Source organism: Gnatocerus cornutus, chromosome 9 (genome assembly GCF_029298725.1).
Source record: "Gnatocerus cornutus isolate USDA-ARS CGAHR chromosome 9, icGnaCorn1.1, whole genome shotgun sequence".
Lineage (NCBI taxonomy): Eukaryota > Metazoa > Arthropoda > Insecta > Coleoptera > Tenebrionidae > Gnatocerus > Gnatocerus cornutus.
In genome coordinates this window covers 8,751,994-8,779,712 of record NC_142241.1, presented here as the reverse complement: position 1 = coordinate 8,779,712, position 27,719 = coordinate 8,751,994, and the positions used below count along the sequence as shown (strand labels likewise).

The 27,719-nt window shown below is 32.6% G+C and overlaps 5 protein-coding genes, 1 long non-coding RNA gene and 1 pseudogene across 6 annotated transcripts; 5 read left to right on the top strand and 2 right to left on the bottom strand.

Annotated features, from left to right (window-relative positions):
• Positions 1-745: 745 nt before the first annotated feature.
• On the bottom strand, positions 746-1,776 carry LOC148168602 (uncharacterized; annotated as a pseudogene).
• Positions 1,777-10,423: 8,647 nt separating this feature from the next.
• LOC148168601 (uncharacterized) lies at positions 10,424-11,351 on the top strand. Its single transcript, XM_088046226.1, has 3 exons — positions 10,424-10,882; positions 10,927-11,166; positions 11,217-11,351. Exons 1-3 carry the CDS (start codon positions 10,424-10,426, stop codon positions 11,349-11,351), a joined length of 834 nt encoding a protein of 277 aa, XP_087902352.1.
• A 1,584-nt stretch (positions 11,352-12,935) lies between these two features.
• LOC148168600 (uncharacterized) lies at positions 12,936-13,616 on the top strand. The gene is made up of 3 exons (XR_015770835.1): positions 12,936-13,222; positions 13,276-13,518; positions 13,570-13,616. It is a non-coding gene; the product is annotated as an uncharacterized LOC148168600 (long non-coding RNA).
• Positions 13,617-13,866: 250 nt separating this feature from the next.
• Positions 13,867-14,981, top strand: LOC148168599 (uncharacterized). Its single transcript, XM_088046328.1, has 3 exons — positions 13,867-14,363; positions 14,410-14,664; positions 14,713-14,981. Exons 1-3 carry the CDS (start codon positions 13,884-13,886, stop codon positions 14,845-14,847), a joined length of 870 nt encoding a protein of 289 aa, XP_087902454.1. The 5' UTR covers positions 13,867-13,883; the 3' UTR covers positions 14,848-14,981.
• A 1,770-nt stretch (positions 14,982-16,751) lies between these two features.
• Positions 16,752-18,418, bottom strand: LOC148168598 (uncharacterized). The gene is made up of 7 exons (XM_088045797.1): positions 18,339-18,418; positions 17,999-18,237; positions 17,384-17,951; positions 17,238-17,337; positions 17,091-17,183; positions 16,886-17,041; positions 16,752-16,837 (listed from the first exon to the last, which is right to left on the bottom strand). The coding sequence occupies exons 2-7, from the start codon at positions 18,183-18,185 to the stop codon at positions 16,793-16,795; spliced, it is 1,149 nt and encodes a 382-aa protein (XP_087901923.1). The 5' UTR covers positions 18,186-18,237; positions 18,339-18,418; the 3' UTR covers positions 16,752-16,792.
• A 1,131-nt stretch (positions 18,419-19,549) lies between these two features.
• On the top strand, positions 19,550-20,340 carry LOC148168597 (uncharacterized). The gene is made up of 3 exons (XM_088046225.1): positions 19,550-19,989; positions 20,190-20,247; positions 20,296-20,340. Exons 1-3 carry the CDS (start codon positions 19,550-19,552, stop codon positions 20,338-20,340), a joined length of 543 nt encoding a protein of 180 aa, XP_087902351.1.
• A 2,300-nt stretch (positions 20,341-22,640) lies between these two features.
• On the top strand, positions 22,641-27,323 carry LOC148168596 (uncharacterized). Its single transcript, XM_088046224.1, has 11 exons — positions 22,641-22,833; positions 22,884-23,457; positions 23,505-23,604; positions 23,659-23,751; positions 25,752-25,864; positions 25,985-26,121; positions 26,166-26,739; positions 26,790-26,889; positions 26,934-27,026; positions 27,077-27,232; positions 27,279-27,323. The coding sequence occupies exons 1-11, from the start codon at positions 22,641-22,643 to the stop codon at positions 27,321-27,323; spliced, it is 2,178 nt and encodes a 725-aa protein (XP_087902350.1).
• Positions 27,324-27,719: the final 396 nt, after the last annotated feature.

The following is a 27,719-nucleotide window of genomic DNA, read 5'->3' as shown; positions in this document are numbered from 1 at the left end:
CAGGCGTCAAAAGGTCACGAAAATCAACCCTTTCTAACACCTTCCCGTTTAACTCGAAATTGTCACGTTACAAATCCCTAACACAAATTTATACCGTTACAGGTGATTTTGAAAAATTATTTTTCACTGATTGACAATTTCTGCAAGTTGATATTCTTCTCCAGCGTTTATATTTTACAATAAATTCCCTTCGGCCATGAGCGCTTCGCACGAATTCTGGTTCTCCAATGGATTTAGTTTTCGTTTTGCATATTTTACAATAATCCATTTATTTGATCTTTTTATATGTACTTTTCTTTTTACCACATGCAGGACATAGTGATGAGAAATAATTTTTGCCCTTTTTATCTTCTTTAACAATTATATTTTTGTTACCTGTGTTTGTTTTACATTTAACACAATAAGTATTCATTTATAATTATGAAAATTATAAAGAGTTTAAAAATGTTTTCAAAAGTTCTTTCCGAGGTTCTTTCATTTCTTCATAAGGTAATTTTGTTAATAATATAATAGCAATTTTTCGTAAAATTTCAACTTCTTCATCTTCTGTCAGATTAAGTTCAATTTGTTTACCATTTACTGTACAACAGAGAGTAGAGATACCATTTTCATTTAAGTTGATTACTATATTGTTTTCCATTTATATATGTTTTATTTTGTAAATAATTCAGGTGAAGCCGTCATGAGCGTCCACACAGTGGACTAGTGCGTAGCATGCGAAGCGATTGTGCATAGGTCAAAGACGTTATACAGAAAACTTGACTAGCATATAAAAGAAAATTGGAGTACTTAATAGATAAGGTTTATTATGGTTATAATCACCGAGATTTTCATCCGTGTTTACTTTTTCTTTTTTATCATAAAAGATAGAAGATCAGATTCTCTAACAATAAATGGTTTAGAAACATCTATTGCTCCTTTATTATTACTGATATTCTTTCTGAATCTGAAATCTTTCAAATTAGCCGTTGAGTAGAATTTTACAACTTCCACATCCATTGGCAATCTAATAAATCCTTCACCATCAAAATAAAGGAAAAGCACAGTAACAGCCTTTTGACCATCAACTTCTTTAATAAAACGAATTTTTCCTACAAACTGTAAAAAAGAATAATGTCCATAATTGATTAAGGTATCATCTAGTTACCCTTTATTGACAACATCATACTTATCAATTGCATTAGCAGTTTTAACTAATCTTCTATTACCAATATCAATATATCTTCTTGTAGCGGTTAGATTCAATGAATCTTTTGTAATCATATTACTGAGTTCCGGTTTAACAATTTTTAAAACGCTTTCTGAATCATCTTTTTTAATCATATTACTGAGTTCAGGTTTATCGATTTTTAAAATACTTTGAGAATCATCTTTTGTAATCATGTTACTGAGTTCAGGTTTAACAATTTTTAGAATACTTTGAGAATCATCTTTTTTAATCATATTATCATTGACTTTATCCACAGTAGCATGCAAAACGTCCATTTCATGGACTAGTGCTTCGCGCGCACTATTCCACTTTGTGGACGCTGACGTTAAATATTGTAAATTAACAGCATCGCCAGGATTTTCAGGTTGCTTTACATTAACTAATTTGTGTCCTGCGATATCATAATCACCATTTTCTGTTAGATTAAATCCTATACCAGGTGGTCCTCTTGTTGATTTACCTCCTTTTTTTCTATTTTTTCTAAGAACGTATTCAGGCAAAGTCCTCACGAGCGAAGCGTATTCAGATGTCATCGTCTTCGACTCTAGATTGGTTTTACCAGTCATTTATGGGCGTAAAATTCTTCCTATATTTCATTTCAGGAGTTTTAAAATCAACAGTTAAGCAATCAAAAGATTTAATGTTATTTTCATAATATTCCCTAAGTTTCTTATCCAATCCCTTTTCTCTAAATATTAAACTTATATCATTACCATCACAGGATGGAAATATTGAAATATAATTACATTGTAAACGAATTGATTTTGGTACTCTATACCAATCCTGCGTTATATAAATCATTGAAGCATTCATTTTTCTTCCGCGTATAGCTAAATCTATCAGTTTCTTTTGATCTTTTTCCGTTACAAAATCATCAACAACAATCAAATTTTGTTTATCTCTATCTAGTTCGTCTACATCGACAATGTCTTCTATATCTGATGAAAAGTACGATTGTCCACGAATTTTTTCATCATCAAATACATTTTGTAATAATTGATAATACGGTTCTTCTAAATCTTTTGCATACAAATAAAAAGTATCAAAAAATAAATATTTTAAAAGATTGACAACAGTATTTGTTTTACCAGAACCACTTCGTCCTATAATTATTAATATAAAAGGCCATTTTGGCGCTAATTCATTAATGTTATAATATTCTTTTTCATCTGCTTTAATAAAATGAATAGGTAAAGAATCCATTTATTTATTTAAGACAAATAACTAGCCCGCTTTGTGGACGCTCATCGCTAAACCGCGTTAGCGCTAAAGTTAAAGCGTCGCGCTCTGAACATGTGCACACGCTTTCGCAGGGTGTTCGAATCCCCATTAAATAAGACACCAGTGCGAATTTTTTTATTTCATAATATTGTGTATTTGATAAGATTATATAGCTGATTAGATATTAGAATGCACGAGATCCAAATAGCTCAGTTAGTAAAGAGTTAGACAGATAATTACAAGGTTTTGGTTCGATCCCCATCGACGCCTTTTTTTATTGAGAATGCAGTTGTTCTTAAATCTGAACTGGCGAGATCTCGAGTGGCCATAGAGATTGAAGACCCACGAAGATTGACGGGCAACTGAGTGCTGCCAAATATTCTCAAAACATTTCTTGGTTTTGGGACTCTTCCATCTATTCATGACTTACAGTAATATCGAACAAGAATGACCTGTCCTGTTAATTCAGGATTCATGGTCGTGCCGATGATTCTCCTCGATAGACACATACCTATAAACGGTATAAGCTGTCGTGAAAGAGGAGATGCTGTAAGAATAGATCGGATTGTAGTCGAAATGAAAACGGGGAATGTTTTGCACTTTTTGGGAGCATAAAAAACAACATCGGGAATATTTTTTTTCACTATATATAAATGACTAGCACTGATAGTAAAACGTCTACAAAGCCTGGCAAAGTGTCCCCAAAGCGGACTAGTGCGCGCGAAGCACTAGTCCATAAAATGGACGCTTCGCATGCTGAAATAATTGACGCTATTTTAAAAAATCGTAAAATAATAAAAAACAGGATCCATTTAAAGCAATTTAAAGAAAATTTAACAAAGGAAGAAATTAAAAAACTACAGAAGCCTATAACTGATAAACTTGATAATATTACTGAATTCGCTTCGCTCATGAAGGCTTCGCCCGAATTTACGCAACGAATTCTTATGAGCGAAGCGGATTCAAAAAATGTTTCAAAGAATGCAGAAAGCGATGATGTAAGCGTCCCTGAAAGGGACTACGGCTCCGCAGGCGAATCAGATCAATTATTATCATTACCGAAATCACCTTCTGTGCATACCGCAATTTTGAGTTTAGATCCGAATAAAGATTTAAATTTTGATATTATTGAAAAAAAATTTAAATTTGAAAAACCTTCACATTTATTATCGTTAGACATTAGAAATCGAAATACAAAAATTGATACAACTATACCCGAAATATCAACTAAATTAAAATCATTAAATGCACACATTACAAATGCAAAGAAATCACAAGAGCAAGAAAAAATTGATAATTTACAATATGTGTATTCACAGTTGAAAAAATATAAACGTGCTTTAGAAGATATTCGAAAAATTCCTTTCTATGAAAGACAGCAAACAGGAAGCAGTATTTTTTCAGATCCGAATGAAATGGTAGAACGTCTTGATCTATTAATAGCGTCAAAAAATGCTGGAAATGATTCAATTGAAGTATATAATGAATGCGTAGAAATACTTGATAAATTGTTTAAAATGAAACTTATAAAAAAGTCAGATCACAAAAAGATATTCACGACACTTGGCATGCTTTTTTAAACTGAATAAATGAGCCTAATACACATCAGATCTAAAGAAAATGATTTTGAAATCAGTTATTCTGAAAATCCTATTAATTTATCCGGATTAAAAGGTGAAATTGCTTTAAAAACAGCAAGTCTCTGGTATAGTTGGGATAACATTACTGAAGAGTATAAAAATAATGAAATAAAATACAGGTCGTCCCTAAAGGGACTAGTGCCCCGTATGTCTAAAGACCCTCGTGAGCATAAACAAAATGAAATTAGAAAAGATGGGGTTCGGGTTGAACAGGATTGGAAAATATTAAAATTACCAAACGGTCTGTACGATGAAAATGAATTAAATAATTATATCCAAGAATATTTTGGAACGTTTGAAACACCTCCGTTTTATTTTGATGTAAATTATGCAACTAATCGTTTTATGCTAATTATACGCGACATAGATTGTGAAATTGACTTTTCCCACGGAAAGATTCATGAGCTTTTAGGATTTGATAAAAAAATATATAAACAAGGAATAAACTATGCAACAAAAATTGGTAATATCACCAAAGATATTGATCAAATTTTGATTCACTGTTCCTTAATTTCATCTAGTTATCAAAACAATCTTAAAAGTGATGTTATATACGCTTTTACTCCAAATATTTCACCTAGATCTTTAATTAATATTGAGCCAACGCATCCAAAATATTTACCAATTAATCGTACGGATTATATATTTCATATTCGCATTTCTGTTACAAATCAGTTAAATCGATTGATAAATTTTAATGGAGAGTGCTTAAATTTTGTTCTAGACATTCAGTAGTCCCCTTTGGGGACGCCTTGCTGGTCTTTCTTGTAGAATAAATGGCACTTGTCGTTCATAGAAAACAATTATTTCCGAAACAATATGGGTTTGGTCTTAAATATCACAGAGATATTAGAGATGGAAATATTTTTCAATCTATAAAAAAATTTGCTATACCAGCATTAGGCTTCTTATATCGCAATATACTAAAACCTTTTTGGAAAAATAATAAAGAGGATATCATTCAAGGTGTAACTTCAGGGCTTAAAAATATAGCGTCTACATACGTAAAATCACCGCCGTTTTCTACATATAAAGAGGAAATTATAAATCCCATTCTAAACAAAATGAAAGAAAAAGCGTTGAATGAACATTTACGAGGTGATGGAATAAAAAAGGGCCTCATGGGCAAACCGAATCGATTGACTAAAAAATCGAAGGATATCATTAAAAATCTGCTGAAGGCTGAGGTTTCCTAAAAGACTTCGCCTTTGCCTGCGGAGTCTTCTTTTTATCTAAATAAATGGAAAACGTTGTAGACAATTTATGGCGTATTGATGAAATACCTGTAATTGATGAATCAACAAAAAGTTATACTTACAATGAAATAAGAGAAAGTAATGTCAATGTGAAAGAACTTGAACAGTATACGCTCGAAACTAACATAAGCGGATGGAAACATTTATCAGGTGCTTACATTTTTGTCAAATCTAAAATTAAAAACGATCCAAATAATTATGCAACTATATCAAACAATGGAATCAATGATTTTGACTATGTGAGGCTATTCTATGAAGAGGTATTAATAGAAGAAACAAATTATGTGGGTGTTGCTACGTTAATTTCAAATCTGATTGAATTTTCAGGAGATGTATCTGATACTTCAGCATCACAATTATGTTGGTATCCAGACACAGCAGATTCAGCAGATACATCTCAATATAAATATGATGCGCAAAATAAATCTGAAAAATTTAAAGATTTAGACGTTGATATAAAAACTATTATTTCAAAAATCACAAATAATTCTGCATTCAATAAAGGATATTTAGAGAGATGGTTATTAACAAAAGATGAAAAAACTATTACAAACTTTATTCCTTTATCTAAAATTTTCCGATTTGTACGAGACTGTAACAAAGTTTTGAATGGAAAAATTCGCATTGAATTACGTAAAAATCGAGTGAAAAATATATTACATGCTAAAGTTGATGGAAATTATGATTATGAAATATCTGATATTAGTTTGTGGATCCCAATAGCAAAACCCTCACTAGAAACTGAAAAAATATTATCTTCATTATTAGTTAGCAATTCTAACTTTCTTTGTGGATGGAATGCGCTGAACTGTTACCGTAGTAATTTGTGGTCTTCTGGAAGTGGAAACTGGCGCGTTGTAAATAATCAAAATAAAATATCTAGAGTTTTTATAGTTTTTTCTAGAGCTGAACGAAATGATAATTTTACCAAGACAATGATGATTTTTGATAATATGAATTTAGAAAGAATAAATATTAAAATCAATGGTACCCAACATCCTACTTATGAATATCTGGTGAATAATGAGGATTTACAACGTTTGTATGCCGCATTCCTTTCATGTAATTATAAAAAAGATTTGGATGAAGGTACGTGTGTTAGCTATAAAGATTTTTGTAACCGATATTTAGTTGTTGCTTTTGATGTAACAAAAGAAAATGATGAAAATTTATTTAGTAAAACAAAATCTTCTGAACTAGAAGTTAATTGGACATTAAAAGATTATCAAAATGTTAATTACTATATACAGGGTGTCCCAAAACAGGCGTGCCAAATTATTATTACGTTGGTGGTGAAGGTTCTAAAAACCCTAGAAAAGTGTTAAAAAAATTCAATCTGTTGTAGTTTTTAAGATACAGGGTTCCAAAGAGACACATTTGAACACTTTTATTTTTATGTTTGAAATTATTATCAGTGTTAGAGCTCCTGCATTGGGTTCTGTTAACACCTTTGAATGATATAAGATGCTTTTGAGCGTAATTTATTACATTGTTTCTTGTATTTTCAGAAGATTTAGGTGTCGATTTCACCTGAAAAATCATTTGACAACATTGCTTTTCCACCCCACGTCATAACCATAACAATCAAAATTTTCATTGTTAGTGGAAGTCAATGTTGTGTATGTCAAAAAGAGCTGTCAGTATTTTCCTTCTCTAAAATTTGTGGTATTTGCTGTTCTAAAATGGAAAAGGAAAGTGGTTTCGCATGAGCGATTTGTGTTAGAATTTGGCAGAAGTAAAAGCGATAACATGAAGCCCTGACTGGTCTTATGTAGCCCTTCAAAATCTGGTTTTGTTCTGAGTGGTGGCGGCAATCCTTGAGTTCATGATGAAATGGCATCTAAATGAACATTTTACGGACATTTTGCTCTAATGACACAATAATGTCATGAAACTATTTCATCGTGGATCGGAACCTTTGGTGTTTTCCATCGTTTCTAGTAAAATTTCAATATTTATTTGTTCACCTTCTTTGGCATTATTATTATATCACTCCAGTCACTATTACTGTGCATTGTCTATTCGTTAGTTAATGTATTTCTTGTTTTACATTGATAATAAAAGTTTTCATTGCTGAAAATTGTTAAGCTTTCGAAACGAAGCGTAATAAAAACAAGAAATACTTGTTGTTAGTCTTTGAGAAATACCTCTACCATTTAAAATATAGTTTTTTCTGAGATTTATTATGGAAAAATGCATTAAAACGAACATTCAATTTTAGAAGGTTTAAAGCAAATGTTCAAAGTTCCGACCATTGGCTGGAAGACACCTATTCACCCTTCTAATTTTATTTAATTAAACATCTTCCAACATCTCGGTCGTTACTGCATTAGCAGCCATTGTGATTCTTTCCAAGAGTTCGTTTCTGCTTTCTGGCACAGTGGCATAAACCATTTGTTTCGCATGTCCCCAAAAGAAAAAATCCAATGGATTGAGATCAGGCGATAGGGCCGGCCAATAAACAGGACCTGCTCGGCCGATTCATTTTTGAGGAAAATTTGAATTTAGTCATTCACGTACTGGACCAGCTTGGTGAGTTGGTGCACCGTCCAATTGGAACCAAATTTGGCGCAAAATATTTAGAGGTAAATCATCGAAAAAAAGTTTGATTGTTATTTAGGAATTCTAAAAAGTTTTGGTGATTTAGTCGATTTGGAAAAATGAAAGGACCGACCAAGCGATTTCCTAAAATTCCGGCCCACATATTAACTGAAAACTTCTGCTGGTGTTTACTTTCTCTAAACACATGAGGGTTTTCCATGAACCAGTAATGATGATTATGATAATTGCAAACTCCTTCTCGCGTAAATGTTGCTTCATCAGTCCTCTTCATCAACTCATTACGCACACTAAATTCAGGATTTTGATTCTGCTGATCCATTACTCAGTTGCAAGAATTCAACCTTCGATTATAATCGTCAGGTTCCAGAGCTTGAACTCGTGTATAAGGGTGCAATCTCTCGGTCCTTCTTCCTATTAAGCTAGAATTGACTTCTAGTTCTCGAGCAATTTGGCGAATGCTTTTATTTGAAAATTCTTTAACCTGATCAAGAACAACTTCTTCAAGTTAAGGGGTTCTTGTGGTTCTTGGTCTCCCACAATCATGATTTTCTCCCAAATCGATCTCTAATACTAGGTATAATTCATTTTGAAATGCTTCAAAATTTGGCTTTTGGCTTTTGACTTTTTAAATGTCAAATTTTGCTTCTTCATTGTTCCTTCTAATTTCTATGGATACAAAAAAAATGTGTAGGTGGGTACAATATTCTTATGTATCATGTTGCCAAATTTACTCTTAGAAATTTACTCTTAGAAAACTCTGAATATCAAAATGAATTTTTTTAAATAATTTTCTCGAGCTGCTGGGACCCTAATTAACAACGTACCGACACTTTGGCACGCCTGTTTTGGGACACCCTGTATACAGGGTCCGGCAACACTTGTGTCCACCCCCAAAATCGACTTTAATTTTAAAGTTACAATTTTGAAAATTTGCATACGCTCATAGTTGACAAAGCTCTAGAAGCTGACGCAAAAATTTGTTTTTTATCACGATTTGGTTGGCGTCGCGACGCCTAAAAGGTATAATTTTTAGCGATTTTTGAGTTTTTGTGGAAATATTCGCGAATTCAATTTTTTTTCAACATAACTGTAATACAAATATCTGAGTTTTTATTTTAAATCTAATGCAAATTGTGTTTAAAATTTCCGAAAAAAACGTTGTTTTATCAAGTTAGTTTTCCAAATTATGGCAGCGCATCGGCAAACTACGTTTACACCAAAATTTCACAAGTCACTTCATTCACTCTTATGAAGGTCAATTTTGATTAACTCGGGCATTTTGTACTTTATGGACACCAGAAATCGTTAATTAACATCGACAAAGCGACAATTTCACCAACTAAGACTTTTGTTACAATCTAAAGTGAGCCAAAGGATCGATGTCATCTGTGACACAAGATGCTGACAGATGGGTGTAAACGCAGTTCCCAACTTTGACGTAATGAAATTGGAAACTAACTTGATAAAACAGCATTTTTTTCTCAAATTTTGAAGACAATTTGCATTGAATCTAAAATAACAATTGAAATATTTTTAACACATTTATATTGAAAAAAAGTTAAATTAGGTATTGATATCACAAACCCTCACAATTAACTAAAAATTACATTTTTGAGGCGTCGCGACGCCAAAACTATCAGTGATAAAAAACAAATTTTTGCGACCGCTTCTAGAGCTTTGTCAACTATAAGCGTATGCAAATTTTCAAAATTTTCTTTTTAAAATTAAAGACGATTTTGGAAGTGGACACAAGTGTTGCCGGACCCTGTATGCTGTAGTTGAATCTCAAAGAATTGCAAATATGAATATCATAGATGAAAAGATTTACTTGGAAATGAAGTAGCCTGCCTCACGAAGCGTCTTTGACTGGTGCGCGCGGAGCACTAGTCCATTTCATGGACGCTCTTTTTAATTAAATAAATGACTGATTATAAAGTATATTTATCACCTAATCAAATTGCAGGGGTAGTTTATTGTTGTGAATTTGATAAAAAACTGATGAGGCGTTTTGGACTCGAAGATGAAGATGTAGAGTACAAAGAATTGATAAATTAAAATTTTTGATCTGTTTTTATTTGTGTTTTTTTCCTCCTTTGTTATAAAATTTGAGTTTGATTTTTTGTTCTGATTGAAAATTTATCATAATTTTGAGATGAGATAAAGTCAGTCAAGGAATTGTAAAGCATGAATAGACGTCAAGTCCTTAATTATCTTTTTTGCGTCATTTACCTAAGTTTAGCGCAAGATAAAATCATCATAGAATTCCATTTACAAAGCACGAATAGAGGTCGGTCATGCTCATTAAAGTGTATAATTTTTAATAAATTTTAAATAAATCTTCTCAAAATTCGACAAAGGCCCTTCTAGGCAAATTTTATCACAAACACCCAAATAATTAGGTACATAAAACTGAGTAGTATGACAAAAACTTGACTAAACTCGATTAAGATAAGATTAAACGTACGCATTTACTATAAATTCAATCGAAATTGTCACCCAAATTGTCAAACTAAGAATTCAGTGAAAGTTCCACCATGAAGTCCATCATTCTTTTAACTCTCACCTTTGTTTTAACTATTGAGAGTAAAACGTACGACGTCACTTCTGCCTCAGAACTAACCGACGCCTTAAAGTCCGTAAATCCCGGTGATACTATAAATCTAAAAAGTGGAACGTACAAAGGCGATTTTGTCGCCTTTAGAAGCGGATCGAAGAACTCGCCAATTACTTTGGCAGGTTCCGGTGTTCTCTCCGGAACAAATTATGGTTTTTATCTAAAAGCTGACTATTGGCATCTTAGAGGTTTTGAAGTTTCGGATTCTAAGAAGGGTATTGTACTAGAAGGTGCCTCCCACAATGTTTTGGAAAAATTGGTAATCGAAAACATTGAAGAAGAAGGTGTTCATTTCAAACGTAACAGCGCTGATAACACATTGAAATCTTCGGTTATTCGCAAAACTAGCTCCGGCAAAGGAGTTTATATCGGAGAATCGGTAAGACGAAAAATTCGTTGTACAAAAACTAACTTTTTTTAAAGGTATCCAACTGGGACAATGGAAAGCAAGATAAAAGTGACAGAAACCAGATCATACAAAATTCAATAGGCCCCAACATTTATGCCGAATCTGTAGATATCAAAGAAGGTTCATGCTGTGGAGTGCTTCAAGATAATGTTTTTGATGGTACAGGAAGCACCAAAACATTAGTTGAAGTTCGAGGAGACGGATATTTGATTACACAAAACACAGCTAAACATTCAACTCATGGGGGTTTTAAAGTAAAATTTTATAGTTTCGTTTTTCAGTTTTAACTTTATTTTTTTGGTAGATTCAACACGTCTCTGATGCCGGAGTGGGTGGTTGTGATAATTCTATTACGTTGAATCACTGCAGTGATGTTAGCGGAAAGTGTGCCAGCAGCTCGTCAAACAGTTGTTCTAATAAGATTGAAAACAACAACTGAAAGATTGTGTCCTTTATTTCTAATGTTCAGTTTAAAATTAAATTGCTTTATAACTTTATAAAAACTAATTCTTATTTTTTTTAAATTCCCTCACAAAAAAACATGTTTTTGATTAAAAAATTATCGATTTCATCCATAACAGGAAATTTTCCATACCGATAATAAGCAATCTAGACAGGATGATCTGAATTGCAGAGCATGAAAAAAAGTCATGGTCAATTTATTATACAGAGTAAACCCAAATAAAGTAGAAAGCGCTTAACAGCAGCATGAGCTAGCACTATAATTCCCCCAAAAAAAATCGCTCAATAGATCAAACTGAACTTTTAATTTTTCAACAGAATAATAAAAAAATCCCCAAAACTACTATAGCATTAGAATTGGCATTAAGTCTCACATAGCCTAAGAATTCACTAGGTTACGGCGATTTTTGCAGAAACCTTTAAACATTTTTTTTCTCAGAGACGATTTTATTAGGAACCGCGCATTGTGATAAACCCATTATCGCAAATACTGCGATCAGAGCGTCTCGCCTTCTTCGAACAACAGATATGTTTTAATCACCGGTGAGAAGCGCAGCGTTAGTGTCTATCCAGAACGGATGCAGCTGTTGCTGATGCCGGGATTCAAAGAAAATCGCCACCACCCCCGGTGGTGGTAACTGTTGACTTCGGTACCACCACCGGGAGCGGAAAGACAGTTTAGTTTCACGGTTCGAGTCGCGAACACTTCTAAAAATTAAGCCGCAGTGCAGCTCTTTAGGTCCCAATTCTAAATTTGTGTAATAATTTAATAGTTCTAAATTCTCAAAATACCTTATATAATTTAACGTGTAATTAGTACCCATTCTGACAACGGCGAGGCGTTCTGGTGAGTTTAATTTATGTTATCCTATTTTATTTTTGCTCATTTATTCTAACTTCGTATTTTTGCGCTTGTTTTATTGTATGTATCGTCGTTCGCTAATAAACCGCCATACTATTCAATTTCTGTATTAATTCATACTCCGCGTCCGAAGACCTCCATCCTCAAGGTTGCACACGCCTAAAGGTGTGCTGGTGGCAGCGAAAAACTTTTACTTTTTATCGAGGGCCTTACCGCCCGCAACCCAAATCGGCGCCATAAGGGCCCGATTCGCCACAGCATGTTGGCTACAACTTCCAACTCGTTGTGAAATATTACACCTTTTGGTTTTCTATTTTATTTGAGTTCACCCTGTTTCTCAAGTTCCTCACTTGTGCGCACTTTTACGCTTAATTTTAGATATTAAGAAAACAATTAATTTTATAATTTCCTGCATATTCATTTCAAGCACTCCAAACCATTACTTTCGGAGTTAATTAGATTAGATTAGACCACCATTGTACCTATAAATGCGATGAAACCGCGCTCTCAATAATATTCCAAAGATGAAGACCGACGTTCTTTTACTTCTCGCTTTTGAGTTAAACATTGAGTGCAAAACGTACGATGTCAGTTCTTCCGAAGAATTGAACGACGCCTTGACATCTGTAGACCCTGGTGATACCATCAACCTTAAAAGTGGAACTTACAAAGGCGATTTTGTTGCCAAAAGAAGCGGGTCTAAAAACTCTCCTATAACTTTGAATGGCTCTAGAAGCATCCTGTCCGGAACAGAATACGGCTTCCAATTGAAAGCTAACTATTGGCATATTAAAGGATTTGAAGTCTCTGGTTCTAAGAAGGGTATTGTTCTAGAAGGTGCCTCCAATAATGTTCTAGAAGATTTGGAAATTCAGGATATCCAAGAAGACGGTGTCCATTTCAGTCATAACAGTGCGGACAATACCTTGTCAAATTCTGTTATTCGCAGTTTGAGTTCCGGCCGAGGAATTTATATAGGCGAATCGGTAAGACCTCTGAAGACAATATTAAGAATAAGAGATTCTAAATCTTTCACAAGGTGTCGAACTGGATTGATGGAAAACCAGACAAAAGCGACAGAAATCAATTCAAGCGCAATACGATCGGTCCCAATGTTGGTGGCGAATGTGTAGAGATCAAAGAGGGTTCGTGTTGTGGAGTATTTCAGGATAATGTTTGCGATGGTACTGGAACTAGTGCGAAAACTTTGGTTGATATCAAAGGAGACAGTTATTTAATTACAGAAAACGTCTTCAGGCACTCAGCCCATGATGGAGTTCAAGTAACCCCAAACTTTTCCTTTTTTAAATTTATTATAAATAATATTCTGTAGATTAACCACGCCGCGGATGCTTCAGTGGGTGGATGCGACAATGTCATAACTAGAAATGTCTGCAATGAAGTGAGTGGAGAGTGTGTTCACAACGCTGCACAAGACTGTTCTAATACAATTGATAACAATGTTGATTAAAAAATAAAAAAAATATTTGTAATGGTTTAACTACTACTCCTACTTTAATACCCACTTCATATTATTTTGACAGTTGAGTTCCACTTCACCCCAATTCTATTATTATTCCAGATAAAAGATTATTTCTATAAATACCAACGATCAGAACTCACCAGTCATTCAAGCTCCATTCAAAGATGAAGTCGCTTATTTTCTTAACTCTAGCGTTTGTTCTATCCATCGAGGGTAAAACCTACGACGTTTCTTCAGCCAACGAGTTGAACGACGCCTTGAAGTCCGTGAATCCTGGTGACACAATTTCTCTCAAAAGTGGAGAGTACCATGGTACCTTCGTCGCCGAAAGAAGCGGATCTAAAGACGCTCCAATAACCATGAAAGGTTCAGGAAACGTTGTCCTCTCTGGATCAAATTACGGATTTTGGCTCAAAGCTAGTTATTGGAATCTTGAAGCTTTTCAAGTTGCGAACTCCAAAAAGGGTATTGTGTTAGAAGGTGCCTCTCATTGCGTCTTGGATGGACTGGTAGTGTACAACATTCAACAAGAAGGTATCCACTTTAGATATAACAGCGCTGATAACATCTTGAAAAACTCTGAGGTTCACGATACGGGTCTTGGCAGTCCTGGTTTTGGTGAAGCCGTTTATCTAGGGCAAGCGGTAAGAAGGTAATATAAAATTGTACCTTCTAACTTTTTTTCAAAAGGTTTCCAACTGGATTGATGGAAAACCAGACAAAAGTGACAGAAATCAAGTCATAAATAATAAATTAGGGCCCAATATAGCTGCCGAATGTGTTGATATCAAAGAAGGTTCTTGCTGTGGAGTGGTACAAGGCAATACTTTTGATGGTACTGGAATGAGCGGCGAAAATAGTGCGGACAGTTGGGTTGATGTAAAAGGAGATAGTTATCTGATTACAGAAAACACAGGAAAACACTCGATAAATGACGGATTTCAAGTAAAAATAAATAGCGTGTTTTAGTCTCATTTTAATATTTTTCTGCAGATTCATCACATCTCGTCTGCTGGAGTGGGCGGTTGTGATAACGTTATCACGTCGAATCACTGCAGCGATATATCCGGAAAATGCGTTACCAGTGCCTCAAAAGACTGTTCCAATACCATCGAGAACAATAATTAAAAAAAAAGCAAATGATGGATTACACTTTTTCCACGTATCAATTTTAACTTCTCCAAACTATTTTTTACAAACTTTTTTAAAAATTTTGGTTTCTATTATCGGTTTAATTTTAATAACAGTAATACAATGATTCAAAAAAAGATGATTTTTATTATTTGGTTTGCCAACCTTGCCCAAAATCTGGTCCATTTAACTAGACCTTCAAATTCTAGCAGTCTTTAATAAATCGCGACCTGAGAACTACAACGTGTTTATAAATGTTTCTAGCATCAAGGGTGGCTATGAAATGTCAAAGAAATTTGCCGCTCATTACAAATGTGGGTTTCGATTTGTCAACTGACATTTGCAGTTAACCTCAAACATGAAGCAAAGTAAGTTTTGAGAAATAAACCGTTCCAGTTGTAGTTTAAAACCAGAAAATCGAAAACTTGGGCATAAGACCGTAACTAAAACGTCATTAAAGTAAGTAACATTATAAATCATTTTCCTGATAGTTACAGTCACTATGAAAACAAAGCGGCAAAATAATGTACGACATGAATTCCAAAGCCACGCTTGATGCTAGAAACATTTATAAACACCTTGTATAAGGTTCTAACTAACATTTGCATTAAATTGATCAGTGTTTACGTTATCAGTGATTTTTCTTTAATTTATTAAGCATTTATTTAAAAAAATGTCAGAATCTATTAAAATCATTTTGGCTTGTTAAAATATTAACTCACTCCTTTTTTATACATCATAGAAAATGTTTAAAAAAATTGCAAAACAGACAATTTAAATTTTCACAAAAATTCACTTAGAACCTTATAATTCTCACGTCGCGAAATAATGATCTTCAATTCAACTACGAGCAGGCATAAAAGAATTTTATAAAATTTATGTTATTACTGAAATTGGTATCTACTATTGACTGCAATGGCAGCTTTGAGTAATAACTAGTTTGCCTGCACCTCTTGCTCGTTTTTTTTGTAGCAAACTTTATTTAAAGCTTAACATCAACAAGAGAAGTTAGTCGGAGAGTCGCAGTTGACATAAATCCATCAGAAGAAATTTGTAATTTTATTTCCGATTTTTTAACCTGAATTTTGCAAACAAAAGTGTGTTAACTAAAAAACATTCAATTAAATATAAGTGCTCAATATTATTTACTTGCAGCAAAAATGAGTGAAACTATCAAACTGTGTCGGGCAACTTTAAGAACCCTCGAATATAGTTTAGGTACATTTTTTGTGGTACTAAAACTCCACTTATCTTGTGAGAAAACATAGAATCGAATACGACATTTTTAACACCTACAATTTCAATCCATTGCTCAATTTACTTTAAATGTACAATCTTACCGAAACTAGAAGTGGATACGACATCACACCGAAAGCTCCCGCGGTCAGAGTTAGTTCTATTTGCGACATCAACATGAACGACAGCGCCTTAGATAAACGAGGATCGCTGTTGTACCAAAGTGAAGACCACAACTCGTCGGAAAGCTCAGCACTCTAAGAAAAGTGTTTAGGACTTACTTTTTTGACAAACTTACTGCGTTTAGAAGTAGTTGCCCACCGATATATATACATATATTCAAAATATCTTAAATCTTAAAAATTCTTTAAAAAAAAATTCCAAGTATAAAGATTAGGAAAATTGAAAAGTGACCTAAAGAATTTTGATAAATCTAAAAATATCACATAATTCAAGAAAATTCTTGGAAATTGACGTAAATGATGAATTTGAAAAATTAGAAAAGCGACACCTTTATAATTTCTACATGCAATTGTTTCGTGTTTTTGGTTTTTAAATCAATAAAGTAAAAAGTCTAATTGAAATCTTTATTTGCAATTAATGAAAAAACAACGACGTCGACGCTAAAGACACTAAAAAAAACATTAAAAAATTACAAATATTGTGCAAGTTTAAGACTAAAACATTGAAATAATTTTAGTTTGCTTCATTCTTGTAAGAAACACAATACGGAGTATGACATCTTCAGCACCTAGAAAAATAAAGTTATTTTAAATTTTCGAAAACCACACCATCTTACTGATACTAAAAGTGAATACGAGACTACACCAAATGAACTTGCAGTCAAAGCCAATTCTTTCTTTGATACCATAATCATAAACGACAGATCCTTGATAATTCGCACGTCAACATTATACCAAATTGAAGACCATAACTCATCCGGAAGTGACTGACTCTAGAAATAAAATTTAGATGAGAAAGTAAGTCATGTTGAGAAGAGTTACAGCACTGGTAAGAATTTGACCACCGTGGCAAGCCATTCCAAGTGTTGATATCCATCCAGTAAAATGAAGCATCGCAATAAACATATCGTCTTTCTAAAATAAAATAGAAGTATTTTTTATTTGTAGGCGTGGGTGAGTCAGACTTACATCAACAATTTGTTTTTCGATAGTAGCGCAAATGATTCCTGTCATCGTTAAGTGTGCAAACATGCAGTATGTAAAACATTCGTCGAGACGTTTTGCAAGACTGAAAAAAAATTGCATTATTTTTGTTATTAGCATTGTATACATACTCCAATATGTCAATGTGGTAAAGAATGCATTTTCGAAACTTCCTTTTCTTTTCGTCAAATACTGTTACTTCAGCAAGACTCTCCTTCAGTAGTATCTGCATATGCTTCATTCGCAGTACTAAATGATGCGACATCTCCATCGATAAAAAGAAAATCATAAAAACGCACTTGACAAATAATTGACTCGAATACAGTGTATAAATAATCAGCAATTGATACAGTGGAAAATGGTGTAAGTCAATAGGTGTCCAGATACTTGAAATCATACCACAAAATTCGTTTAAATTTTTATCAATATTCCTTTTTTCGCATGCTGACTTTTGTGAATATTTTAGTCCAAATACGAAAACAATTCCACCCATAATGTATATGTTAGCCATTATAACCCAAAAACGAAAATTAACAGCTTTTAGATTTGGAGGTTCGCCATACTTTTTAAAATTAGACATATCACGTAAGAGCAAGGCAATTCCTTGCTGGTTCTTTACAAAAACTGAACAAGTGTAGTAAATACCAAGGAAAGCCACAACATGGGCAACATCTTCAGTAATGGGGATGTCAGTATTGTCTTAAAAATACGTTAAATTGAGTTAAAAAAAACGTAAAATTTCTTACTTTTCACTGTTACTATCAAGTGTATTATTATTGAGAGAATCCAAGGTGATGTGAGCAATACAAATCCGAGAATTCTGAGATACCCCGATTTACCGGGATTCATCTCATTTTCAGTGCTGGGCCATATAAAGCTGTACTGAAGAGTGCTTAAAGTCGCTCGACAAATTGTAATTTGCGGTTCGGACATCGTGCGCTTATTTTTATATGTATATTTAGCAGTTTTAAAATGTCACAATTGTCTACAAAATACAAGAATCAACACATCTCTTAAAAAGTATTTAGTTCAAATTAGTTAAAATGTCTTAAGAAGTAACCCAGATGCTTGACAACGTATCCTTACCATAGTCATCCAGTTAATTCCTTTTCACCAAATTTAAAACAACACAACACTACATTTAATAAGACCATCAACTCTTTTCAGTTTCACACTGTAGATAATACTTGGCAAAAGTTCTATGATGTGCTTTATCGAACTGCTTTTTTAAGAATGACTTCTGCTCCCTCGCGGAAGCTCTATAAACGAGCAGAAACTTCTCCGCAATGTAACTTGTGATTATTCTAAGCTACAATTTAAGAACTTATGTGTACAGCAACGAAACTATTGTGTTTTTTTATCTATTTAATATTTAATTTGAATATTAATGATATATTATTTTGTAGCCACAGGTAAATTGATATAATTGGAATTTGATGCAGATATGTAGGTATCGATAGTCCTTCATTTGTAAATTTAAAAACTATAAAAACTTGCAGGGAAACATCTTAAATTATCTGAAAATTTCTAACAGAAGACTCTCTAACTTTAATTCGAAAATAGTACGATTAAGATTGCCCGTACTCCAAATAAATATATGTAATTAATTTTATTATCCTGAAGCCTTTTGATCGGAACAGTGAAATCAACTTTCTCCAACTAAAAGTTAATCTATTATTTATCTATGTGAAATTATTAGTGTTAACACCATATTTTTTCTTAATAATAATTTATGACTTCGATAGTTTATCAACTTTCCGAGTAATTTGAAAGAACCGGTGATTATTAATAGTAATAAATAAACAATCTTTAAAACTGGTGAAATAAAACCGAAAAGTGTACAAGGTCGGTAGAACAATAATTATTATTGCATTATTTACAATGAAAAACTTCGGTCAATATTGTAGCAGGAAAATCTAAAACTAAAGTAACAACTGAAATAAATTAGTAATTAAATTACGAAATGGGGAATTCTTCTACACATTTACCTTTTTTGCACACTTGTCTATCTAATTAATTAATTAATTAAACTTGTACCTATTTTGGCCAAATATGAAAGACGAAATGGACGCGGGCAAATCGTACTACTTTAAAGTTTCGTTATTTTTCATCCTCACAATGCCTTGGTGCTTGTCTGTATTGATTAATTTTAACTATCATTAGTAAATACCGGTTTCATGTTTGTACCCTCATAAAATTTACACTTTTTAGACAAAGTTGATATTCATATCAGTGAAGACGCTTCTATCGCTGTTGCTATAATAGGCATTTGCTAGATAGCCCACTTGCTAAAGGACATGTCAGATTTTGAAACTTTTGGTATACCACCGACTACCGCAGCTAAGAAATTTCTCTTTTGGTTGAGAGTCGCAAACGTGTACATTGCAGGTGGACTATCATTTATCGCCCTCTTGAAAATTAGTCAGAAATCGAAATGTGAAAAGGAAAACGTGGAAAAAAACTTACGAGAAATATGTGGACTCGTTTGGGCACCGTTTGAAATCAACTACTTTCCGATGTATCACATCGTGTTCGTTTATTTAGTCGCAAGCAGTCAAATTATTTTCAAGATTATCTTCATGATTTCCTTTCTGGCTATGGAGATAACTTACTTATTAGTGCTGAGAATCAAACACCTGCAAATTTTGGTGGTGGAGTGCTTTGCACAAGAAGCAGAATACGAAGAAAGAAAGCAGAAGTTAAAACGGTGCATTTTATTCCATATTGAAATTTTAGGGTAAACACCAAAGTTATATTCCAAAATTCTTAAAGTTTGATATTAGATTGGCGAAAACATTTGACGAGTGCTTCAGATAATTTAAGATGTTTCCCTGCAAGTTTTTATAGTTTTTAAATTTACAAATTAAGGACTATCGATATCTACATATCTGCATCAAATTCCAATTATACCAATTTACCTGTGGCTACAAAATAATATATCATGGCTTTGACTGCAAGCTCATTTGGTGTAGTCTCGTATCCACTTTTAGTATCAGTAAGATGGTGTGGTTTTCGAAAATTTAAAATAACTTTATTTTTCTAGGTGCTGAAGATGTCGTACTCTGTATTGTGTTTCTTACAAGAATGAAGCAAACTAAAATTACTTCAGTGTTTTAGTCTTAAACTTACACAATATTTGTAATTTTTCACTGCTTTTTTTAGTGTCTTTAGCGTCGACGTCATTGTTTTTTCCTTGATTGCAAATAAAGATTCCAATTAGACTTTTTACTTAATTGATTTAAAAACCAAAACACGAAACAATTGCATGTTCAAATTATAAAAGTGTCGCTTTTCTGATTTTTCAAGTTCTTCATTTACGCCCATTTCCATGAATTTTTTTGATTTTTTAACTTATCTAAATTCTTTAGGCCTCCTTTTAATTTTCCTAATCCTTATTACTTTGAATTTTTTTTTAAGAATTTTTAGCATTTAAGAAGTTTTGGTTGTTCAACAAAAACCAAAACTTCTTAAATGCTAAAAATTCTTTTATTTGGTATTTTTTTCAACCAATTAAAATGTTTTTTTTTACATTCTCTACTTTCCGCGAATATTTCCAGGTTTTAATGTTATAAAATACTTTTTACACAGGGTAGCCCATATAAGAATTTCGAGCCTAATATAAAAAAATCAATTAAAAACTCACTCTTAGTTACTTTCGAAATTACATAGCGTGTCCTTAATTATCACTTGAGCAGCTCCCAATTTTGAGAGAAATTATGGAAACTGCCTTAAAATGCAAAAAATGAAAAACAAAAGACTGTTATGTAATAAATATTTCATAAAAAAAACTGTTTGCAATACGATTCAAATATGACGGCCTTGTGAAGATGTTATTAAAAAGTTCATAAAATACTCAGTTTCACAACGTCAAATTACTTGACAGGAACAAAAAACTGTTTCTTTAATCAAAGATATGAAAAGGTTGATTTTTTTATCGCATACAATTTTTTTTATTTATTTTGTGAAGAAATTTTAATAACCTTTAAAACAAAGTTTTTTTAACAGTGAGGCATAATTCGCTGTTATTAAAATTATTTTACCATTGAAAATGCAATTTTGGTCATCTTTTTAATAGGTCGTAAATTTAATCATAATGTTTCTGCTATTATGTTAAATATTGGATTCTTGCTTTTGCTTAAGAGAATAAGTCGATTTTGCCATTACAGTTTCTTGAAACGATTTATTAATATCTTCGAAATAACGAATAAAAGCATAAATTTTATGCACCCCTCCTGACCTTACTTTTAACCATGTTTGAGTTTCTACACATTCTAACGGCTTCTGCGGCAATGCATTGCAATAATTTGCAAAAAGTTGAAACAACAAACCATAATAGCCACTGTAGGTGTAAATTAATGATAATAATCAAACTATAACATCAAATAAAAAATATCAAAAACGACAGATCAAAGCAGAAATTAAGGATGTCCAAAACTAGATAAGATAATTTTGTAGCTTTTAAAAATGTTAGCTTACTTTTTGTTCTTTTTCTTAAAAGATCTGTTGAACGGTTGATTTTTATTATTGCCAGTGTAAAATATTTACTTAAAATGCTTTAAATTTAAATTAAAACAAAATTAACCTTTTGAAGAAAAGGGTGTCGTCTGCAAGGCCAAACCATCGGCCAAATCGTTGGTTTTCAATTCCATTAAAATGAGTTCATGAATATGAAAGATATTGAACTGGAAAGTCTTAGATAAGCCACCGTGTATAACAAAAATTATTTATCTTTATTTATTTATTTATCTATTTTTTTCATAGATTTTAAAATTAGATACATGAGATCGTTACTTTTACAAATTTTCGTTTTTAGTATCTGTAAATATGTATATTTACGTATTCTGCAAAATTTTGGAATTCATATTTTTGAATTCTACAGCTTGTACGAAATTTTAATATTCTTCATTTTGTAAATTTGATAGAGCCATGTGCATGTGTTAGGCTTGGACCAATAATTAAAAAGCAAAAAATAATATAAATCTATCTTCAAACAATCCTTTGTCAACACGCAATGAAGAAAAGATTCAATTGATATCAAATTATTTATTTATAATGAATCGAAATAATTTCATAGCTACAATCATCAATTATTATGCAAACAAATAACAGCAGGAAAATGTAATAACCACGCGCTTTACAAATTGCAGCTTCTAACTAATCACAACTTCCGTTTACGCCGAAGCTCTTGGTTTAAAGAAAGCTTACTAGGGAGAGAAAATAGCACTTTCAGCTAGCAGTTGAAAAACGCAAGCTGACTTGTGCGGGTTGTATCTTCTACATGTTTCAATGATGTGACAAAATATATAGTGAGCGTGATTTATAACAGTTTTTAACAGTATTAGTAGTGGTTAACAGTGAAAAAACAAATTTGAATAAAGAAGTAAGAAGATGGAATCTCCAGACTCTCAAATCAAACTTTGTCGCGCCACTTTAAAAATTCTCCAGTACAGTCTAATATGGCCAAACACGAAAAACGAAATGAAAGCCGGAAAATGGTACTACATCAGAGTCCTCTTATTTTTACTTTTAACAGTTCCATGGGGTCTCTCGATCTTAATCCATTTAGTCCTGACAATAAAAAGTACGTGGTCCCTCACCACCCCTAACTTCTACAATTTTCAAATTTTCTAGACAACGTTGACGTCCACATCAGCGAAGACATTTCGATCCTCGTCGCTTTAACAGGAATTTACTACACCACCTTCACTTTCGTCAAAAACCAAAATGAAATAGCACGTCTTCTCCAAGATTTGTCTAATTTTACAAGGTTTGGAGTGCCTCCACATTTCGAGAGTTTGGACAAAAAGTTTCGATTTTGGTCGTGGTTCACTTATATTTACACAGTTATTGGGATAACTATGTATTCGTTGTCGAAACTTGCCCAAAAACCAACGTGTGAACGAATAAATTTGGAAAAAAATTTGCACGAAAACTGCGGGTTCAATTCAGCCGTTTGGGCCCCCTTTGAAGTGAATTATTTCCCGATGTATCAACTCGTGTACGGTTATACTTTCGTTTCCTGTCAAATTATTATCAAGCTTGTGTTGATGATTTCATTCTTGGCGATGGAAATGGCGCATCATTTGGTGTTGAGAGTGAGACACTTGCAAGAAATGGTTGTGAAATGTTTTGAAGGAAACGCAAGATACGAAGAACGAAAAAAAATGTTAAAGAAATGCGTCGAGTGCCACACTGAAATCATACAGTAAGTGCTTCTCATTTCAATTTAGAGAGTTTTAAGAATATTTTCAGATTATCAAAACGCCTCAATGAATGTTTTCGTGACGGAATGTTGGCTCATTTAACAATGACCGGCGTTATTTGTGCATGTATCGAAAAACAAATTGTCAATGTATGTAAAACTTCATCGTATTATTTGCACACACTAAAATCTCTTCAATTTCAGCAAGATGGTACGCTAGCTGCAGTTCTTCATTTCTCAGCATGGATCGCAGCTCTATCTGTCGCTTGTTATGGTGGACAACATCTTATTACTGCGGTGAGTTAAAAAAGACAACATTAATTAACAGAAATTGGTAAAATCTCTTCAGAGTGATGTACTTCCGGAAATATTATGGTCTTCACAGTGGTACGAAGTTGATTCGAAATTAATAAAAGATCTTTCATTTATGTTGCTGGCATCGCAAAAGAAAATTACTCTGACTGCGGGGTCGTACAGTGTTGTGTCTTATCCACTATTAGTATCGGTAAAAAAAAAGTTAAAATCATAGAAAAGTTTAATAAAAAAAATGTTGTAGGTGCTAAAGATGTCGTATTCTGTATTGTGTTACTTGACAAAGTAATTTTATTAACGAATGAAGGCAGTCAATAAAGTGTTATTGTGATGTGAAGTTGAAGACAAATTACTAGTAATTTGATGGTATTTGTATAATTGTTTTGGGTTTGTGTGATTGTATAAAAATATCGAAGATGACATAATAATTGCAGTCAGAGAAGATTTAAGTACACTTTACACTTAACCAGACAAAAAAAACTCTACGTATACTTTACACAAATCATTTTTATACCATTTTTTTAAATAAATTTTACATGCACAAAACTTCTCTACCCACACCTGTCCCTCACTTAAATTGATATTAATTAGTTAAATTATATCGAAACACACAAAATCTTGGTTAATCGAAAATCTTGGAAATTGGTTAAGTTAAACTTTCTTATTAGATAAAGAAGTAATCAACATAACATTTACCAAGAAATTAGATTTTCATTAAATATTTTCGAACTCATTTTTGTTCCTCACATTTGATTTTGTTATTTTTTCTTTCCCCAGGTATACTTTCCAAGTGTTATAAAAATTGAACTATTTTATGTGCAATGTGTATGGTGTAGTGGAGGTTGAGAATCACCAAAAATTAAAAATAAACAATACACGGACTGTTTTACATTTTCAGCAGACCTATTTGGGTCGTTCAAAATTTCTGTCCCCCGGCAGGTTATATTTTCTTGCAGTTCATTAATGGTGAAAGTTTTATTTATGACTTAATTCAAATTAATAAAATAAACAACGTGTAAAAAAATTGAATTAAATTTTTTTTTTAAATTAAATTAAAAAACACTTGTAGCTAAAAATTTTCTTTTCATCCTATATTACACTATATTTTTTTGTTTTAATTGTTTTAAGGATTGGCACTATTGTAGTGTACAAAATCCTAATCAGACACATTCTAGTGTCAACGTGGTATCTTAAAAATTACGGATTTCAGAGCGCTTTAAAAATTGAAATGTTGCATAATTTTCCTGCTCTTAACTTTTTTTGGTATTAATCGATTTCATCCGTTTTTAGAACGTTTGATAGAAAACCGTTTTGATCAAATTTTAAAAGCTTTTTCTATTATAGAGATCATTAGATTTAAAATAAGAGGATCGAATTAATTAAGTTTTAATGCAAAAATGGTGGCGGCGCCGGGATAATTACAATTTTTCCCTAAAATTTCAGGTATTAATTTTTCTGGTTGTTTCTATTTTAATAGCGTTTTTAACAATACAGTGATACGTGTATACCTATATAGTAGTACGTGCTAATTTTAAATAGAAACAATTTATTTGAAAACTAAACTTCCGACCAAACTTATAATTGTATTTTTCGAATTTTTATCGCTCTTTTTACTCTCTTTTTACATATTTATTTTTTGTGAGACAATCTTAATAATTATTAAAGTTGTTCACATTTCATCTAAATATTTAATATTTTTCCCATGAAATACATAATATAAAAGAATACTTTTATAAATCAAATCGATGTTATCGGTATTCTGTCATTTCTGATTGGTGCTCTGACTATCCAATAGCCAACACTTCAATTTCTACACGTCAGGTTTTATTAGTAAAAAATTAAATTACATAAATTCAAATTCAAGATAAAAATTATCTGAAATAAGTGCATACCTACATGTCATCAAAATAGCCGAGTCGATAATAACAGTTGTTGAAAATTCTGAAATATTCTAAGCATATTGAAAATTACTACTGATCAATAAGCTCAAGACGGATGGTATCGTGGGGGCATTCTCAACCGAAGCTTTGGTCAAGAAACACGGGTCCAGTAGAAGTGTGAAAAAAGTGATAAATAATAACGTGATTAGAACAGACGGGTAAGTTTAAATATTGTAGTGCTTCAAGCCACCCACATTTTTCTTTATTTAAGTAATTATGGAAGCTAAAAACAAAAATTCGCCAATTATAATCTGTCGCTCCACTCTCACCATCTTAAGATACAGTCTACTATGGCCGGCCGAAAAAAACGAGTTGTCTAGGGACAAATGGAGATATTTTCGTCTGGGAATATTCGTTTTATCGACTCTTCCATGGAGCTTGGGTGGTCTCATACAAGTCATCATCTCCCTGAAAAGTATTAATTTATTGTGACCATCCCATTTTAACAAAAAATTCCAGATCATACCAACATAAATGTTAGCGAAGGCATCGCCATGGTTTTAGGAACGATCGGTGCTTATTACACTACTTTTGCCTTCTTCAACAATCAATCAAAAATAGCGAATCTTTTGGTAGACTTATCAAATTTCAAAAAATTTGGCGTTCCTCCGGGTTTTGATGAAGTGTTCGTTAAATTGAAATTTTGGTCTCAAGTTGTTTTTTATTATACAGTTATGGGGATTGTCGCGTATTTTTTAACAAAGCTACATGATAAACCGAATTGTGAAAAAATGAACAAACCGGACAACCGCCACAATGTGTGCGGTTTAATATCTCCGTTGTGGACACCATTTGAAATGAATTCTGCGACATTTCTGGTCGTGGACTTGTACATTTTTTGCGCAGCACAACTGCTTATGAAGAATAATTTAATTATTTCGTTTCTTGGATTGGAATGTGCTTATCATGTTGTACTGAGACTTAAACATTTGGAGAAAATGATTACTGATTGTTTTCAAGTAGAAGTAAATAACAACGACGAGCAGAGAAAGAAGTTAAAAAAATGTGCTACGTATCACACTGAAATAATAAAGTAACTTGAATGAATTATTTAGTTTAAGAAAATAATTTTGTGCTCTTCAGATTGGCCGTCAGAGTCGATAACTGTTTTACAAATGCAATGCTCGCTCACTTTTCTATAACTGCAGTGGTGTGTGGATGCATCGAAAAACAAATTTTTGATGTGAGTACAAATTTCTCAGACTAAAATAACAAAATTATTTTTAGGGAGAGTGCAGATTATGTGGTTTCATTCATATTCTTGGATGGATTTTGGCCCTTTTTGTTGCTTGCTATGGAGGACAACATCTCATAAATGCGGTAAGGAACACAAAATCGTTATCGTTATATTATAAATACGATTTTTTTAGAGTCAAGAACTTCCTGGTCATTTGTGCAATGCCCTTTGGTACCAAGCCCACGTTACTGTACAAAAAGATTTTTTGCTGATATTACAAGGGTCACAGATGGAGCTTTGTATTACGGCTGGGCCCTTTGGTATTATGGCTTATCGTCTATTTCTTTCGGTAATGGTTTCGTGGTCTTACTTGAAATATTTGAAATGTGTTTTAGGTGATCAAAATGTCCTACTCGATTCTATGTTTTTTAACATCTTAGGAGGCGTCAGAAATGAGGTTTTCGTGGAACTAAATATCGCTCTATAATATAGTAAATTTAAATAATATTAATAAATAAGTATGTATGTAGTACCTATATTTAGTTTAGATTAGCTCAAATTTATACATGTCCGTAGATTAAAGAGCACACTAGAAAAAAATAGCACAGTTCTTTAATATTTGAAATCCGTCAAATATTTCAAAATATGTACTAATTTTTTTGTAATGGGAATGTTTACGCAATGGCAATTTACAATAAAAACTAAATCTCCAACTTTAAATTGTTGTAGTTTTAATTTTATTAACACCAAAAAAGATACTAAATTAACAAAATCACATTCACTTCTTTTTGTTTACGAAACTACCCCAATGTTTAACTTCTCTCTGAACAAGCATC

Bases quoted from the DNA above. Each gene is read 5' to 3' on its own strand.
- LOC148168601 (XM_088046226.1), top strand. From the start codon at position 10,424: ATGAAGTCCATCATTCTTTTAACTCTCACCTTTGTTTTAACTATTGAG. The intron at 10,883-10,926 runs GTAAGACGAAAA...CTTTTTTTAAAG, and splicing joins GAGTTTATATCGGAGAATCG to GTATCCAACTGGGACAATGG. The intron at 11,167-11,216 runs GTAAAATTTTAT...TTTTTTTGGTAG, and splicing joins CAACTCATGGGGGTTTTAAA to ATTCAACACGTCTCTGATGC.
- LOC148168599 (XM_088046328.1), top strand. From the start codon at position 13,884: ATGAAGTCGCTTATTTTCTTAACTCTAGCGTTTGTTCTATCCATCGAG. The intron at 14,364-14,409 runs GTAAGAAGGTAA...TTTTTTCAAAAG, and splicing joins CCGTTTATCTAGGGCAAGCG to GTTTCCAACTGGATTGATGG. The intron at 14,665-14,712 runs GTAAAAATAAAT...ATTTTTCTGCAG, and splicing joins CGATAAATGACGGATTTCAA to ATTCATCACATCTCGTCTGC.
- LOC148168598 (XM_088045797.1), bottom strand. From the start codon at position 18,185: ATGTCCGAACCGCAAATTACAATTTGTCGAGCGACTTTAAGCACTCTT. The intron at 17,338-17,383 runs GTATGTATACAA...ATTTTTTTTCAG, and splicing joins TACCACATTGACATATTGGA to TCTTGCAAAACGTCTCGACG. The intron at 17,042-17,090 runs GTAACTCTTCTC...TTTTATTTCTAG, and splicing joins GTCAAATTCTTACCAGTGCT to AGTCAGTCACTTCCGGATGA.
- LOC148168597 (XM_088046225.1), top strand. From the start codon at position 19,550: ATGTCAGATTTTGAAACTTTTGGTATACCACCGACTACCGCAGCTAAG. The intron at 19,990-20,189 runs GTAAACACCAAA...TACAAAATAATA, and splicing joins TTCCATATTGAAATTTTAGG to TATCATGGCTTTGACTGCAA. The intron at 20,248-20,295 runs GTAAGATGGTGT...TTATTTTTCTAG, and splicing joins CGTATCCACTTTTAGTATCA to GTGCTGAAGATGTCGTACTC.
- LOC148168596 (XM_088046224.1), top strand. From the start codon at position 22,641: ATGGAATCTCCAGACTCTCAAATCAAACTTTGTCGCGCCACTTTAAAA. The intron at 26,890-26,933 runs GTGAGTACAAAT...AATTATTTTTAG, and splicing joins TCGAAAAACAAATTTTTGAT to GGAGAGTGCAGATTATGTGG. The intron at 27,027-27,076 runs GTAAGGAACACA...CGATTTTTTTAG, and splicing joins GACAACATCTCATAAATGCG to AGTCAAGAACTTCCTGGTCA.